General features: G+C 40.6%; 1 protein-coding gene across 2 annotated transcripts in view; it reads left to right on the forward strand.

Moving 5' to 3' along the window:
- PTPN5 (protein tyrosine phosphatase non-receptor type 5) overlaps positions 1–18,458 on the forward strand; it is a 60,413-nt gene that overhangs the window by 12,932 nt on the left and 29,023 nt on the right. Inside the window, exons 2-4 of one of the 2 annotated variants that reach the window (XM_018076130.1) lie at positions 10,355–10,536; positions 11,440–11,559; positions 13,414–13,497. In XM_018076130.1, coding sequence (XP_017931619.1) covers positions 10,355–10,536; positions 11,440–11,559; positions 13,414–13,497 — 386 coding nt within the window. The remainder of the gene's footprint in view (positions 1–10,354; positions 10,537–11,439; positions 11,560–13,413; positions 13,498–18,458) is intronic. The other variant, XM_008922044.2, reaches the window with a different exon arrangement.

Consider the following 18,458-nt stretch of genomic DNA (forward strand, 5'->3'; position numbering starts at 1 on the left):
AAAAAAAATAAAATAAAAGCAAAACCAAACTAAAACCAAACCAAAGAAGCTTTGAATTGAGCCCTGATTGAAAGGTGGCAAATGCTAATATGTGTGGGTGTGATACAAGTTAATATTCACTGTCTCTGCCCGTTGAGGGTCTGTGCTCACTTAAGAGCCATACTTTGACACCGTATTTAATATTTTGTTTCAAAGCAAACACTGCTCGAGGGGCCCTAGCTGCCATGAGAAATGGCATATCCTTTAACTTGACGTTTCACAGGAGAAAAGGAAAAAGGACACTGCTTAACAACACATCTTGTGTTTTAAGACCTGTAAGCATTAGGAAAGGCATTAAGAATAAACCTCTTGTGTATTTGATTTAGTAGTGGGAGTATGATTTAGATGTGGATAAGGGCATAACGAGCCTTGCATCGGAAATTAAGAGCAACTCCCCCCTTATTAGTAGAAACATAGCAGTTTATAATGAGTGTTGGACACCAGCAGTCAGACCCTACAGATGGTACAGTAGCTCCCATATACTTCCCATATGGTTGCTTTATCTGACAGTCCCTTACTGCTTCTGATGGCTCCTAGCAGTTCATCTTTGCTGTTTTTCTAGAGCAGAGATCCTGAGGATTTTGTTTCTTCTCACTCCCAATCCAAGTGAGGCTTACCCCTGATTCGGAGTGGTGTCAGCTGGGTGTATCCCCAGCTGCTTCTCCCTTGCAGCTCTGTTTCATATGAGTTACTATGGACTAGAGATTTGGTGAGATGATTAGGTAAGTTACTTTACTGACCCGCTAAAGTGGCTTAGGTATATTTTAAAGCAGTCTATAACACTGTGTGGGACTCCAGGTCTGGGAAGGGTGGTGTCTGGAACATCTTGTTTCTTCCAGACAGGAAGAGTTAGATGACAGCTCAAATGAAGTGTCCCATACACAAACTTCAGTGAAACTAAGTCTCTGGTGTCAGGCTGCATCCTTCCCCCTTCAAGAATGACTTCATATACCAGAGTCCTGTCTTATAAAATTGTCTTTTGCAAATTCTTTTGATTATTTGGGGGAAAAAAAGAAGACTGTATGGAGGCAAGGAAATTTTAGAAGATTTTGAATTTTTCTTTTTCCTTTCCCGTATTTCTTTTCCTCTGCAGTTATCATTTTTTCATGAATTATTTCTTGAGCAAGACCACTCACTCACTGGGGGGGGGGAAGTGGAAGTTGATATAGAAAGGCATGTTAATGCTATGCCATTAAATTCTCTGAGACTGGGTTTTATCTTTGCGTTTCAGGTTTATAGAGCACAAGCACATTTTCAAGCAAACAGATTTGCACCAGAATCACTAAGAAGCAAAACTGAACATTACCTAAGAACAGATTGTTTCTCACAGGGCTTACCTTTTGAATCACTAATTCTACTTAATAAAACAAATCCTTATTTAGCTCCTAACAAGCCCTTAGTTTTTCTAGTGAATGCTAAGACTAGCAGTAGGTAAAAAATCAGTCTGAAAGTTAATCACAGTTGTCCTGGTTTAGTATGAAAGTTAGTTTCAGAAGTGTTTTTTCAGACATTAATTTAATAAATTAGGAACCTCCTGGACATTTTTTTCATGGCTTATAAACTGTACTGTCCAGAAATCTAATCACAGAAAAAAATACTACCTTGGTAATTTAGTTAAATGTATGTTTCTATATGTACAGTCCAACCTAAGAGTAATCTGGACCCTCTGTAAGAGTAATCTGGACCCTCTGTAGCCATGATAAATATATTTCTTGCCATTGACAGCAGAGTCCCTTTTCTGTGCAGGAATTTAATAGGTATTAGGATATGATTCCTGTTATGCTTGAGTTTTATGGATCCTGCAAGAAAATGGCTAAAATTTTTTCTTCATCTTCTCAAATGATGAAGGTTGGAGCTGGTGGACATTTCCACTGCAGCAACTCAGCTGAAGATGCCCTTAGGAACTGGAACCTATCCAGGTGGTATTTTCACTTATCATTGTGGCAGCCAGACAATTACTACACAGTACCTGTTGGACTTTTGAAAAAATCATAACAATTTGAAAGCTCTTATAAATCACAGAAAAGAGGGAAAACCTCAAGGCCTCATCTGTACCCTAAATTCTCAGAACATATCAGCAAGCACATAACATCAGTGACTGACTGGGAATCAGATGAGGTTTGCAACTTGTTTGCTGGCTGGTCTTCTCTTGTTGAAGAATAGGGGGAGGCAGTTTGTCTTGCAATCTGATATTTCTCTTCTCCATTCCTCTCTCTAGCAGCTTGCAGGCTTGCTTTTATATGTGACCCTGCGGTATCATAATAATGGTCTTGGGTGAACATGAACATTTTTTTTGACTTCACCTCTTTCTCTCCTCCCACCCACCCCAGATGAAGTGGCAGGTGGACTGAGTGGGAGCAGTGTGAAACGAATGCAGAGAAAATGTGTGACTCAGCAGTTCATCAGGGAGCTGCTGAGTGGAAAGGCAACTATTCTCCTCGCAAACTGGCACCAGGTTCCTATTCCCTCAGAGATGAGAACAGGCCCCTTATAGATGGAGCTGTGTGTCCCACCAGCATGGTGAACTTTTTTCAGGAGAACTTATTTCAAGTAGAGAGGAAAGTTTCTTCTTTGAGTTTGTTGCCAGGGAAAGGGGAGAAGCATTAGGCTAGAAATACATAGACCTCCACTGCCTGTCTTGCTCACAGATTTTATACGTGATTTTACTCCTTACTTTCTTTTTCTCTTAATGTGTTTTTCCCTTTTGGTAATCAAAGTTTGGCTTAAGCAGCAGCCAGATTCTACCACTTGAACTTTAAAAGTGCAAGCCTCCAGTAGTTTTCCTGGCTAGTAGATGACACCCCTTTTCCTCTCTGCACTGTTGTTCAAAGAACTCCACAGAGAACGTTTGTCTTCCTCAGAAGGAGGCTGCTGGATTTAGGTATGCTAGCAGCCACTCATGGACAAAGCAAGTGAGAAGGAGAATTAATATTTGTGTGTTATCCTCAGTTGCACAAGGGTGAATTAACCTTCTCTCTTCAGTGTGAGGGAAAGACCATTTCTAAGCAGTTTTGTAATGGTACAAGAAGTTGTTTTATTAGCAGTTTCAGTGACTGTCCTTCAGAAAGGAGAAGTGAAGTAGATTTTTCTCTGACTAATCAACAGCAGGTAGACATTTTATATCAGTGATTGTACTTACTAAAAATTGAGTTTTAAAGCTGTAATGTGCATCATTGTCACAGAGTTTTCCCAACACACACTTGCAAAAAAAGCAAGAATGAGGTGGTGTTCTCTCAAATCTTCAGAGAGCCTGAAACAATGTCACTTGAGAGCTGTTGAGCAGCTGAATTCCTCTTGATGGGCATATCAATCCAGGAATTGGAGTGAATGAAATACAAATATTCTTGGCTACTTCCAGTGTGTTCATTTTAGCGAAAATATTCAGCTTTCCCAAATGTTATGAATTTCAGTTGTTCTCCACGTAGCTATAAATACCTCTAGCTTGGCCCAGCTTGTTCTTACAGTCCAGGGTAGATACACTTAGTGCAAACTGAAAGCATTGTAAGCTGAAATTCATTTCAGATTAAGTAACATAGGAGACTGATAACTAGGTTGCTGGTCATGTAGGCTGAAGAGGCTTCCATTCTTCTGTAATGTGTCAGAGAGGGTAATTCCAGTTTCTTGGACCTCTTACTTAAATTGATGGTATGCCAGGCTTATTTCTTCTTTAAATTCTGTTACACAGGGGTGACTGAAATCTGCAGTTACAGTTTGCAGTCCTACAAAGGACCACTGGTTTGATCTAAGTGGCTTCCAGTTAATATCAAACTGATTTTAGAATTGCTTTGGTGCCTGGCAGTGTTTAGTGGTAAATGTAGTGAGATATGTGGATCTCTTGGGGTTGTTGCTAGTGTTTGAATTAAGCTGTCTGATACCTCCTGAAGTAGCTCTCTATGTGGTTTTGCATTACAAATGCAAGATCTACCAAACACAGGTTCTTGGCAGCTAAAACTTGGACTTTATCCAGAGTGAAATTGGAAGTATTGAGGCTATTACATTGTTGTAAATCCCTGCTATCTCCAGTCAGCCAGTAGTAGGTAGCTGTAGGGTGCATCTGTGAATATTTTTCTTTGCAGCTCTTAATCTGGATACTTTTAAGGACTAGATGCTCTCCTCCTGAGCAGTATTCTATTCAGGCATTTGGAAAACATAATTGTATTGAACTCTTGTAAACAGAGCAGGTCAGGGATTAAGCACAGTAACAGTTGTCATGATCAGAAAGGTCAAAAAAATTAATAATGGAGGAGATGCATTCTTAGGATAACAGCAAAAACATTCCCTGATTTCAACACAGATCATGAAGTCTTCAGTGTAATTTTTGACGTAACTTATCAGGTGAGTTATGAGTGAAGAGAGAATCAAGAAGAAACAAACTTAGCTTGGTGGTGAATTTTGTCTGTCTGTAAACAGTAATGATGCAGCTTCTGTCATGTTTACTACTTAATATATTAGATTGCAGATTATAAAGAAGTTCAGTAGAAGTTTCAGAATTATAAAATAGTGATCCATGAGTTGGTTTCCTGCAGAATGAGGAAAAAATACACAAGTTGTGTTTGCTATGCAAGTATGAAACATCCTCTTCCTCTTACCCACTTCCTCCCATACCACTGCAGTGCAAAAGAAAGCTAATTATTTGGTTTCCATCCTTATCATTCTGCAGTGGCAAGCAAAAAAAAGAACGTTTTCTTAGATGTTACCTTTCTTCTAAAACTTTATTCTTTGGATAGACGAGCTGTCTTTTTACCCTCCAGCACAAGCTGCCTTTTCATGTGCACTCTGAGGCAACTCATTCGGCTTTGGTGTGTCTTGCCAGCACCTGGACTTGCCTGCAATCAGGATGTCTTATGATGTGTGTTTTTAACAAGGTCTTGACCAGATATGTGAACTGCAATGCCAAGGGCTGTGTCCTGCTTATGCAGTTTAGGTGCATGTCAAAAGAAGCACTTGCAGTCCCATATCAGTAGTGTACATTCATCTACTGTTCTGTCATCAATAGCAGGTCTCCCTAGCAGTTAGATGGAAATTGGAGACAGTGATTTCAGTGGGCAGTTGTCTTTTGATATCTGAAGATCTAAAAGCTATACATGTATTTATGATTCTGGTGTGAAGTGTTGGTAATCTTGACGGATGTGAAGTTTGGCTGGTGTGTTCATGCTTTGTGATGCTTTTATGCTGTGATCCATTCCTATAAATTCTTGTCACTCACAGCCATCATGAAGATAGGTTCAGAGAGATATGTATCTCTATACACCCTAAATGATCATGGGACAATGCAGCTGAGCATCGGTGGTGTGTTGACTGCTACAGCTTTAGAGTTGGCAGAACACGTGAGGCCTGTTTTTCTCTTGTTTTGTGAGTCTGGCAGGTAATTCACAAAGCCTGGGGTTTCCACCCCCAGTGAAGAAGCAGCCACCACTGACAAAATTTATATTTCTCAGTGAAGAAGCAGTACCATCCAATCCTTCACAGGGACAGTGTGATGGATGTACATAAATGTCTAATAACTGTAGAGCACTATATTGTCATTGCTGGGGTATATTTTATTTCTGTTATAAAAACAATTTTGATGAGAAACAAGTCTGTTGCTCAAAAATACATTATTAAATTAAGTCTGCCAATGGAGCTGTGTCAATTCCGTGAGCATTAGCACCCATGCACAAAAGAGGACACAAGTTCCTTTAAAAGTGTTAATTTCATTAGGAAATAACAGCCACAATGTGCAGTTCTGGGGACTTGTTTTTTGTTTTGTTTTGTTTCTCACTGAAGGCTTTAAGTATGAATCAGTTGAGTTCCAGAGCTGCTAATGCCTCACCCACAGCAGGATTTGATGGGATCCTGGCATGTTTGTTACTGTGAGGTTTGTTGACATTGCTACAGTGCCTTTTAACATTTCAGTTAAGCCTGGTACTCTAAGCACTTGTTTTTCTGAGAGCGCATATAGGCATTGTTTCATTCTTCTGCCTTTTATGTACCCACATATAAAGTCAGAAAATTAAAGATATGGAGACACAGGGGTTTTAAAATAGCCATTTTCAGAGTTACAGAAGCCAGCTTTTACCTCCTGAATGGAGAAAGATGTTTCCCTATGTATTATTCCATAGCAAAGTGTTGTGCCATGTATTTTTGGCAGCTTGTATTGGTGGCAACATTTAAGGAAGGAATACAGGATGAATGGATCCCCAGCATGATCCAGAAAGTTCCTTACCCTGAACAGCAAGGATGAGGTTAAGTTTATGGTGCTGTTTTGAAATGTCTGGTTGCTTTAACAAGCCATATGGCTGCTACAGATGTCAGAGACCTTTTTAGTTCTTCTGCCAAAGGGGTTTTTTTTCTAGCAGCCATAGTCCTGCACCAAAGCAGAAGTATTTGTGGAACCTGAATCCCAATCTTCATGATGCAGGAATAGAAGAGGATATCACATGGATGTTACATTTAACTGTCAGTCAAATCACTAAGAGAGGAGAGGCACGATTCACTCCTGGATGTAGTCATCCTTGCCAGCTCTCTCCAGACCTTCACATTCACCTTGAGACAAGAAAGCTTTACTGATGTCTCACTCATTTATTACCTCATCTGGGCACTGAAAGAATCCAAGCCCCATTAGGGCAAATAATACAGGAACATAGGATTGCAAGATGAAGTGTGAGTGGTAATTGCACTATTGTTTAAATCTGACATAGTTAAATCAATACAGAACCCTAGGTGGGAATCATTATGTTTGTTAGAATCTAATCTTTTAGGATTTGGAAGAACAAATGTTTGAGTGAACTTTAATTAATATAGGCCTTTTTCTTCATATATCCAAGATATGTATCTTAATAAATTCCTTTATACATATGGATACAGGCAGTTCTCCAGTATTTTAGTTCTTGTCCCTCTTGTCTTTTCTTGTATTAGTGCAAATACCTGTTCATAACAGTTTCAATTCAGCAGAGCTGGAATCCTGGGCTCCCAGGTCCATAGACCAGGACCTTACGCAGTGAAAATAATTGAAAGTAGAAGTAATCTATTGTCTTTCATATAGGGCAGTCATAAGAAGGAGAATTTGACTCCTCCAATCGTACAGATGATACTGAATAACAATGGAATTCCAGGAATTGGACTTCTGGGCTGTGGAGAGGCATAGATCCCCATGGTTACAGACACAGAGCAGTCCCCTAACTTTGACATCTTTGTTCCAGAAGGCATGTGGTTAAGTGGCCTTCACATTGTCATGTTAGAGTCAGGATTTTGTTTCCAACCTAGACACAGATGACCTTGTAAAATCTCAGGCTGTTACAGATATGAAACAAAGAAATTCTGTTTACCTACTACATAAGGCAGGTGAACAAGCCTTTGGTCAGTTAAAAGAAATTTTCTGAAATATGAAATATTATGACTTATAAAAAACAATTGAAAGCTGAGCTTGAAATCTGCATTCCCTGACTTCTTGTTGGGTTGTCTTCCCAATGATATTTTAGTTCTGCACTGTGTGTATTTTATCTTGAGCTTTGGGGAGGAGTATCCAAGAAAGGAATTCATCAGAATTTGGAAAAACAGTAAATATGTTCATTAACCATTCTTAGGGACAGAGATGTATCATATCATGTAGATAAAGGAAAAGTAGAACTTAAAAATATGTTCAGTGAAAATAGAAGGCTAGAGACTTTAGGAGCAAACAATAATAAACTGTATGTAAACAGATATTTCTGAAGGTTTAGTTCTCAGCCACAGGTGCATGTCTCTCTGCAGGGATGACAAAAATAATTTCTGACATCAAGATTCTGTCCCTGCTAAATTGCAAATTCCTGTTCCAAAACATAGAGCAAAAACATCACACAAAAATATCAGGAAAAAAAATTGGCAATCATTAACAAGTGTTTTCACCTCAATTCTTATTCAAATCCAGTGAGACATGAAGCATTTTAGAAGCTTGAAAATTTGCAACTTTAACTCTTAAGATTTAGCACATTATAGAAATGAAAACAAAGGTCAGCATTTAAAGTATTTAGGCAGCCTTAACTGTGGCTGCTTAATGTGGCTACTGTGTTGTCCTCCAAGAGAACTTCTGAGTCCAGCTCTATGTGGTGTGGTATCAGAAGTCGGGTGTTAAACGTAAATATGTCCCTGGACACCAAGGACTGTGTCTGTCCTCTCTGAGTTTCTTGGAGATGTTTGTCAAGGACTGTAGATCACTGGCTGGAAGCCTGAAGGACTGAGAGGTAGAACTCCCATGATCTCTTGAGCGGTATTCCAGAAACTTTCTGCTTTTCCTTTGAAAAGCATTGTTTTCAAGTGATTGTCTTCCAGCATTAAAAGATACATTGGTGAAAGTGAAGGGTGGGATTGTTGACACTTGTGATTTTACCTCTTTAGTTCCGTATTTTTCCCTGTTTTATTGACCTATATTTAATATAAAATTTTGGTAGTGTTTAAAAAAATTGAGTCCTTCATAGAATGGTTTTGACTGAAAGGGACCTGAAAGGTTGTCTAGTCCCAGCTGCCCTGCCATGAGTAGGGACATTTTCCACTAGAGCAGGTTGCTCAGGGCCCCATTCAACCTGGCCTTGGCAAATGGGTGATTTCAGGATGTACCTGTGGTATGAGATACATGGGGTTATGTCTATTTAGATGCACATTCTCCATGTTTCCTGAGAAATATCTGTTTAAAGACAATGAAATAGTTGCATACAACTGGTTATACCCAGCATGCCTTGCTGAGGCCATTACTCATCATGAACTGACATGAACATTTTGAAAATGAGAAACCAGTAACCTTGAGCTCCTGGGGAAACACCTGACAGTACACTGCAGATGCACCTTCTTGTGTCTCTGGGTCTCCTGAGTCATTATGTGATGATGACCCTTTTGTTACTGGGCAGCTGTGGGAATGGAGAACCTTGTAGATGAATCCATCAGTGTTTTCTAAGCACCTTGTTCTCATGTGCAGGCATGGATGTCCTAAGGTTTGCTTCAGTGAGGGGAGGGAGAACAGTAGCAGAGTGGGAATAAACATCTCATGTTCCTGCCTACTCTCACATTTTTCTATTATAGAAATCAGAATGAGATATTTTCATGAATTCTTACTGTGGTGAGACCCTCAGCTGATACACAGGTCCTTATGTTTCATTTGTCTGATTAGAGCTGTGGGTACTTTATGGGTCCTTTTCTGACCTGGAGTTACTGTTGTGAGACATTTAGAGAACTGTATGTTGAAAAGAACTTTTTTAGAAACTTGACCTCAACAAATGGTTTAGGTTGGATATTAGGAAAAGGTTCTTTACCCAGAGGGTGGTTGGGCACTGGAACAGGCTCCCCAGGGAAGTGGTCACAGCACCAAGCCTGACAGAGTTCAAGAAGTGTATGGATGGTGCTCTCAGGCACATGGTGTGACTCTGGGAGGGTCCTGCACTGGGCCAGGAGTTGGACTCAATGATCCTTATGGGTCCCTTCCAACCCAGCATATTCTGTGGTTCTCTGAAACCAGGGAAGGACCAATGATGTGGCATTTCCCTGGGACACAGGTGGCTGGCTTAGGCTTAAGGCTGCAGTGCTGTACACAGGGCAGCCTTGGGGCTATCCTCATGTAGAAAAATGTGAATCAGTAATACTTACATCAAGTGGGGCTGATCTTTCACTCCTTTTAGCTTACAAATTAATTTATATCTACACAGACTCTGTTCAAAATACTGTTACTGAGGGACTAGCCACTCCAGCAGTTATTTCCACCAAACAATAGCATTACAACATTATTAAATAGCTCTTGAGTATGAATTCATCCAAGAAGTAGGTTATTAGAATAAAGTCTATTTTATTAGTGCCTTAGGATGCTCAGCCAAAACCTAGAGCCCTTGAGCACTATTCAGACTCCTAACATGAAACAATCTCTACCTCAGAAATTTATAATCAAATTAGACAAAGCAGACAAATAAGGGCAAAGAGAGAAATTGAGGCAGGAAGGGACAAAATGGGTTCTGTGCTACCATTTAGCTGGGAAGTGTGTAGCTAGGCAATAGCACAGATAGTTTCTTTTAAAAAGTAAAAATGAAAAGGTGCAGCAATGTAGATGAGAATTTATTAACAACAAAGCCCAGAATCTGCACCTCCGGAAAGAAAGGGAAAATAATTTATCCGCCCACACTCACTTTTTTCTGACGAAGGCAGGTGAATAAAGCTGCACTAATCGAGTGTGACGCTCACAATCCTGAGCTGCACTTACTGATGCGGAACTGAGAGGTAACCATCGTCTCCAGGAAAACAATAGCCCTGGCAGCCCCCGCGGTGCCTGCGGGGTCACACACTATTCATCCCCTGCACATGTCATTTTCACGTGAAGGTTGTTCCAGTCCAGCTGTTATGGAGTCAATGGATGAAGCTGAAGGACAGCAAGAAGAGCTGAACAGAAAGGAGCAGTCCCTGAAAACCTCTCAGAAAACAGCAGTGCTTGGTTGGCCGCCCCGGTGGAATGGATTAATGCCTGGAGACAGCATGTATCTGTTTGTCCTCTCACAGATACTGGTAAGGCAGTTTGCCATAGCTTTGAAATGCTGGGACCCTCCTTCTAAGCTGTGTTGGCTTGGGAGGTCTCCTCCTCATTTGTTGTAGATGTAGCAGTGGACAAAGGTGTAGTCCTCTCATTTCTGCAGCTGCCTCTTTGCCTTGCAAACAGCCCCTGCGTTTTGATGTCCCAGACTCCCATCCCATTTACTGCCTCACTGCAAATACCTCCTTTGCCCAATGACTGATCTGATCTCCCACAAAATCCATTTTCTGTAGCTGGTATGTATGGGGGTAAATACCCATCTTGTTTTCAAGTGGATCGGGAGGTGTATCCCAGTAAAGTTGTGGTGTGCCCTTCACAGTCAGAGATGAGATTATACCTCTCTGTGAGTACATTAAGTATATCATCATTGCTTTTGTAATTTTATGTTACCTCTGGTGTGTGCAGCACCCAAAAGTGGTTCAAATGAAAAGTTCCCATGCGGGTATGTTTGTGTGTGTGTGTCTATTTATAGTGATGTCTATGGGAATGTTGCTTATTTGTGAGAGATTTCAGAGAGGCCTTAATAGTCTTTTAATAACATAGTAATTTCATTGAATTACCAGTTCTGATCTAGAAGAGTTCAGAAGTCAGAGGAATCTGTTGCTCTTTCAATGTACACCTGGGCAGTCCTTTTTCTAGTGTGGATCAGAGTAAGCCTGCATAACTCAATGATGCATATCTGCTTAATAGTGGCTGAGCATGTAGCCTTCAGTCTTCTTATTCTTGTTAAGCTACAGCCTAGAAAATACTTGACTTTTTAAAGCAAAAATGATAATCAAGATGAAATCAATGCTAACTAAATTAGTTAATTATGCAGTCTTGAAATGAAAACGTATAATGAGAGGTGCTCATTATGTCTTTTCTGATTGATTGCACAGCTTCTCTGCATGATGCTGTGGTACGGCACTTACGGGACCATCCCAGCAGCTCAGAATGCCTTTGACCTGCTCTCGTACTTGCTTACCCCATTTAAACATGTTTGGTCAGATCAAGGGGAGGTAAGTCCCTGTACTCCTCTCTGATTATGTAGTTGATGTCAGTAGCCTTGGATGATGCTTCTAAAATCTCTTCTGATTAAAAGTGTAATACACGTGTATTTCATATATTACAGTGATTGCTGCATTGTGTGTCTGTCCTGAGAAGGTTAAAAGAGTTTTCTGAAAACATATCAATATTTTATCTTTGAGATATAGTGCTGAATTTTTGGCTATGATGTTAGGTCAGCACAGCAGATTTTTTGTAATGTGCTAGTAATTGCAAATGAAAAAAACAATAAGAAGCCAGCCACTAAGGTTTAGTTCACAGTAAAGGGAGAGCAGGAACTTCATTTATTAGGATGAATAGAAGCTTAAATTCTGGAAGAATGGATCAACTCACATAAAAGGTGCAAATCACAACATACTCAGTCACAAAAATCTATTTTTGTTGAGTGTTTAGAACATACCTATGTGCAGTAAATGTATTTCAAGTGTACTAGGTATACAGGTTCAATTATATCTACAAAGCTATACCAGTAAAACTGCTTGGTTTCTCACCATGACATAATGACACGTATACCAGAATGATTCATCTGATAAATTACTGATAATTATACCCATTGCAGATTTTTCTAGTGTGGACAGAACATTAATTAAATAGTGAACAACTACTTTCAAAAATCAGATGAAATATATTTGCTATCAGAATGCTTAGATTCATTGTACATAATCTTTGTAGCAGAGGCTATGCAGTACAAATAAAAAATCTGATTCTGTGCCTCTTGTGACTGAAGTAAAGTGACGACTGTTTTCTGTTTCCTCTTAGCAGTGTTTATGAGCTGCATGTCGCCTGCTCTTTTGTGGTTTTTTTTTTTTCAAAAGAAGCACTTTTTCTTTGCCCTTTTGCTGTTGGATTTATTATGCACAGAGCTCTTCATGGACTACTGCCTGTGTCTTATTTGTAGTGGCTGAATCATTAAGAAATTGCTGTTCCTTACAGAAAATCACTGATTTGTGTGATTTTGACTAAAAATAATTGTTCAGCATGGAGGAAACTGATTCCTGGAACACACTACAAGAACATCCCAAGTATGACTGTGCAGATGTTCATGCATATTTTTGAGGACTGTTTATTATAGCACTGTTTATCATGCAAATTTAGACTTGAAAACAGTAAAGGCAAAGAAATCTTCTGTCATTAAAATAAGCAAATGGAAGCTCTTAACTCCACCTTTTTCTTTAGCTGTACTAGCGGGACAGAAACAGAGTAGAGTTCTTGACTACTGAAGCCCATTAGAACTGAATTTTGCACCTACTACTGAGGATAGGCCAAACTGTAAACTACTTAAATATGGCTAAGACACTGGAATTAATTTCGCTTCCAGTGGTGTGAATTAACCTGATGGTATTTCACAGAATGTGTATAAAACAGAGAAAAGTCTTCTGTGGCTGGATTTTATGTAAGGACCTCTAAACATGGGAACAGTACTAAACTTCATTCAAAGCCCTTTGTCAAAGTATAAAATTGCACTGACTACAGCAATGAAGCGTTGGGTCCAGGCTGCAAAACTGAATTGTGGATCCAGATCTCAGTTTTGGCAACACATGAGGGTAGGAAGCAGAATTCTTTTTTGCCTTCACAGCAAAACCTGGGGTTTAGACTTTCTGAGTTGATAGGGCTTGGAGATGGTTTCAGTTTCAGTCTTCTCCAAAGCCTGGCATTTTCTCTGGTGGTGGTGGCTTTTCCACAGGTGAGTATGGTATGGCTAAATATTCATGGGAAATAATACACAGTTTGCCAAGAATATGCATGCAAGACACTATACTGTGTCCCTACGTATTTCATGAGTCATTGTCTATTCTGTTGTTTCACAGAACCTGACTACAGTTGGGAGCATTGTGGTATCATACATCCTGCTGTCTTTAGCTTCTCTAGGACTGCTATTTGTAGGATCTCTGGTAAGTTATGATACTATGCAAACTATATTCATGCCCTTTTTCAATGAGTTTTTATAAGATGTCTAATTTACCTGAAGTTTTTGGTGTTACACCCAAGCTGATTGTAAAGCAATATTTTTGGGGCTGTTTCTATATAACTGTCTGCTTGCTTTATGTAGAGGAACCACTTAACCTTACTCAGTTTCTTGATTAATTGAGGATCACACTGATGGTTTTTATTCTTTCCATCCACAGATGGGCAAAAAATTTGCACTTAAATAGAAGGGATGTGGTCCAGTAATAGGACCTTAATCTGCTTCAGTGGCAGAAAGAGCTGTTCCAGAACATCAGTGTAATACTGAATGTAAAGCACTTGTAGATGTAGGCCAAGACCCCAGCTGCAGAACAAGCTTAGTGGCATGACTACAAGTAATCTAGTTAGCTGTCAGCTGTTTGGGAACAGGAGGAGAATATCATGTTTCTCCACTGATTGTGTAACTGGCACAAATCTGTGTGATAGATGAGGAAAACTATGAAAAATTCTCTCTTTTTAGGGAGCTCTAATTGAATGTGGCTTTCCATACCCCTGTATGCTATTCTCTCAGAGTGGGAATGCAGTTACTGAAGATACAGGTAGAGCATCACCTCCTGTCCTTACAGAGGTGCACCCTCGGGTAGCTCAGGAAGCTGAAGCTGTACTATTGATATGCTGTTTGAGTGATGCACAGTACAGTGAAGTACATTATAGAATCATGGGACTGTTGGTGGGAAGGGACCTCTTGATCTTGCTAGTCTAACATCCTGCTTGAAGCAGGGCTGTTGCCAACACTCAGTCGGTAGGAGTGGTGCTCCAGCCCTTTGATCAACTTCATGGCCTCCTCTGGAATTGCTCCAACAGTGCATATTTCTACACAGGTTTTGAAAACTTTCATGGAAGGAGTTGTACAGCACTTTTGGGGAAGAATTTTTCCCTAGTGTCTGATGTGAATTTCACAAAGTTAAATGTCTGAGCTGAATTTCTGCAGTTTGTGGCCATTGTCCCTTGTGGTATCAGCTGCCACTATGAAAAAGAGCCTCCTCTTTGCCAGGCTGAACAAGCCCAATTCCCTCCACCTTCTTCAAAGGTGCTGTACTTTGCACCCCTGACCTCTTTTGCAACCTTCTACTGGCCCCACTCCAGTTTTTCTATATCTGTCTCAAACTGGAGGACCAAAATTTGTAAACAGAATTCAAGGTGCAGCTGCATCAGTGCCAAGAAAAGGGGAACACCTCCTTTGATTTGCTGGCCACACTCCCTGCTAGAAAGTATGTCATATTATATACCATGGTTAAGTTCACTCAGAGGCAGCACACTGGCAAAATCTTTCGTTTAATGCGTCAGCTGAATATACTTTCTAAAAACCATTCACAAGACAAAGTAATTATAGTTAATTTCTCCATTATTGTGATCATTGATCACAGGCAAGGAAGTTAGGAGGGTTTATGCAATTTTCTGCTTTCTTGATGCTGCTATTCCTTATTCAGATTGATTTTGTCCTCAAAAATAAACTTTTGATGACTCTGTAATTGCAAATATTCAACTTAAAAAGATGGAGCTATCTAAGAATTCTCAAGAACTTTATGAGTTCCAGGTAATTTTGCAGCAAAACATTCTGATCTGAAAATCCGAATAGGAGGGGTGTGATTTTCTGCAGATTCAGCTATTTCTCAGTGGATGGAAACATTTATTGCTGACCCCTTCTTAATACAGAAGGTAACAAAGTGAAAGCTCTGTGTGCCCAAAAATTCTGATCTCAGTTTTAGCTGCTTTGCATTTGAATTCCTTGCAGATGAACGCGAATACTAGTGTAGATGAGAGAGGATTTTGGCCCATTTTTAAGTGTTGGCTAAAATTTTTGTAAAGCAAGAACTTTATAACAGTTTCCATGTACTCAGGTTTGCACTGGTTTGTGTTCCTGTGGTCTGTGCTAACAGGCTTCTGGCTGGAGTAGAGGCACGAATGTCACACGCTATGTCACCTGGCTCTCTGAATAAGTCACAAGACAGCAGGGTATAAGAAACATCCTGTGAGTTCAGACCAGTGGTCCATCTTACCCAGTTTTTTCTCTCTAATGTGGACATAAGGAAGGAGAGTTTGTTTAGAGAGCCTTGTCCATTCCTGCTTTACTCTCAGACATCTCAGGTCATGCTGCTTTGCAATTTGCAAGCATCTGCTTCTAACAAGAAGGGAATAAGGTATAAAATAGTCATTGGCAGAACATTGAAAATAATGATTGAACCAGGAAGAGTTTCTAGAATCCCAGCCTGGTGAACAACAGATAGTTGCATGAAGATAGTTTTCTTTATCTTTCCCTTTGTTTTCTTTATTTTTCCTATGACTCTCAGCTGAGTCATATCTCTCTCCCTCTCTCTCATTCCTCCTTTAAAATGGATTTTAAGCAATATGCTGCCTAGAAGGCACCTTGGAGGGGTCTTTTACTTTGAGGAGTGCCTTTATAATCAAATCTTTCTTTCCCAAATGTACCCTTCTCTCTTTATAGATGGACCTGATACACCAGTCCCACTCCGATATACGTGGAATTATAGAATGGTTTGGGTTGTAAAGGACCTCAGGGACCATCTTGTTCCAACTCCCCAACCATGGGAAGGGACACCTTCCACAGGACCAGGTTGCTCGGAGACTCATCCAACCTGATCTTGAACATTTCCAGGGATGGTGCATCCACACCTTCTCTGGGCAACCTGTTCCAATGCCTCACCACCCTCATAGTAAAGAATTTCTTCCTAATATCTGATCTAAACCTGCCTTCTTTCAGTCTGAAGCCATTGCCCCTTGTCCTGTAATTACATACCCTTGTAAAATGTCCATCTCCAGCTTTCTTGTAAGCCCCCTTTAGCTACTGGAAGGCTGCTCTGAGGTCTCCCTGGAGCCTTGTCTTCTCAAGGCTGAATAGCCCCAACTTTCTCAGCCTGTTTTTGTAGGAGTGGTGCTCCAGCCCTTTGATCAACTTCATGGCCTCCTCTGGAATTGCTCCAACAGATCCATGTCTTTCTTATGCTGGGGGCCCCAGAGCTGGACACAGTACTCCAGATGGGATCTCATGAGAGTGGAGGACAGAGAACCACCTCCCCCAGCCTCCTGGTCACGCTATTTTTGATGCAGCCCATGATAAGGTTGATTTTTTTTTCTGGGGTAAAGGGCACATTGCTGGGTTATGTTGAACTTCTCATCAACCGCAGCCCCATGTTCTTCTTGGCAGAGCTACTATCAGTCTGTTCATCCTCTGGGCTGTGTTTTTGCTTGGGATTGTCCTGACACACATGCAGAACCTTGCACTTGGCCTTGCTGAACTTGATGAGGTTCACATGGGCCCATCTCTAAAGTCTGTCCAGGTCCCTCTGGATGGCATCCTTTCCCTCCAGTGTGTCGACCGCACCACACAACTTGGTGTCGTCTTCAACCTTGCCAAGGGTGCACTCAATCCCACTGTCCGTGTCAACAACTAATATGTTAAATGATGCTGGTCTCAGTACTGACCCCTGAGAAACGCCACTCATCACTGGTCTCCACCTGGATATCGAGTCATTGACCACAACTCTTTTGAGTGCAACCATCCAACCACTTCCTTATCCACCAAGTGGTCCATTCATCAAATCCATGCGTCTCCAATTTAGAGACAAGGATGTCATGCAGGACAGTGCATTGTACAAGTCCAGGTAGATGATGTCAGTCGCTCTTCCCTTACCCACCACCACCGTAATCCTACTCTGGAAGGCTGCCAGATTTGTCAGACACAATTTGCACTCAGTGAAGCCCTGTTGGCTGTCACCAATTACCTCCTCATTTTCCATATGCTTTAACATAGTTTCCAGGATGCTCCTCAGTGCTCCATCGGGCATTGAGGTGAAACTGATTGCCCTGTAACCCCCGGGATATGTGCTAAATGGCAAACCAGCGAAAAGCAGCTTATGCATTTTTGTTTTTATTCAGCAGCTATGGTAATGTACAGTACTACTTTAGCCCTTCCCCAGGAAAGGGAGAAAATGTGCCTGTTTATATGGGTATTTTGTTGCTTTAATGCAGAGCAATAGCTGTTGGACCATTTAACAAGGGTGAGAAGTGTGGTTAAGCAGAGTCTCAGAAGTGATACCTGTCTGGTCTGCGCACGTGCTGAAGTCCAGTTCATTCCTGTATTGGGGAATTTGTAACTCTAATACATGTAGAGCAAATGTTTCAGGAGAGCAGACATCAGTTAATGTTTGAAGCACCCAGGTACCAGAACGTGTTGGATAGTTTAGTAATCACAGTGAAAACAAAAGGCTGGATAGAGTGCTTTAGGCTTGTATTAGTGATGATGTCTGTCTTCTGTCTCATAAAATAGTGTTTTAACACTCAGTCACCTGCAGAGAACCAGCATTGAACTGTTTTTCTGAGTAGGTTTTCAGAGTGAACTAGTTTTCCATTATTTGTTGTAACCTCATCACTTTTAAGTATAACTTAATTTCTTCCAGTGTCTTGGACAGCTCCTTATTTGCCACACACTTCTTTCAATGTAAAGAAAAGATGTTTTGTTTCTAGGGGGAACTTTCTGTTCCTTTGGATTTATAGTGGGTTGAATCACCAGTAGAATCAGCCCTGTGTCACCGTACCAGTCCTAGAATCTGTAACAGAGAATTGGTACCTAGACTTTACTTTACTCTTAGCCCTCAACACGAGCATTGATTTTGGTACAGCAGCACTCTCCAGCAGTACAGAGTTATTGATCTCTGCTCAGCTATCATAGTCTTGCAGTATGGGTAAGAATCATGGATAGTGCCATGTGGGATTGCCAAACTCTAGTAGTCGAGGAATGAAAATAGATCCTCCAGCTTCCTGCTTGTCATGTAACAGGCCAAGAATGTAGGACAGGCCCAGTTCAGACTTGACCTCGAGTTTGTGTAAAATGAAAGTCTAGTAATGGTGTTCCTATGTTTACTTTTGT

The sequence above is a fragment of the Manacus vitellinus genome, unplaced genomic scaffold (genome assembly GCF_001715985.3).
Source record: "Manacus vitellinus isolate BGI_N305 unplaced genomic scaffold, ASM171598v3 scaffold_30_pilon, whole genome shotgun sequence".
NCBI classification, from domain to species: Eukaryota; Metazoa; Chordata; class Aves; order Passeriformes; family Pipridae; genus Manacus; species Manacus vitellinus.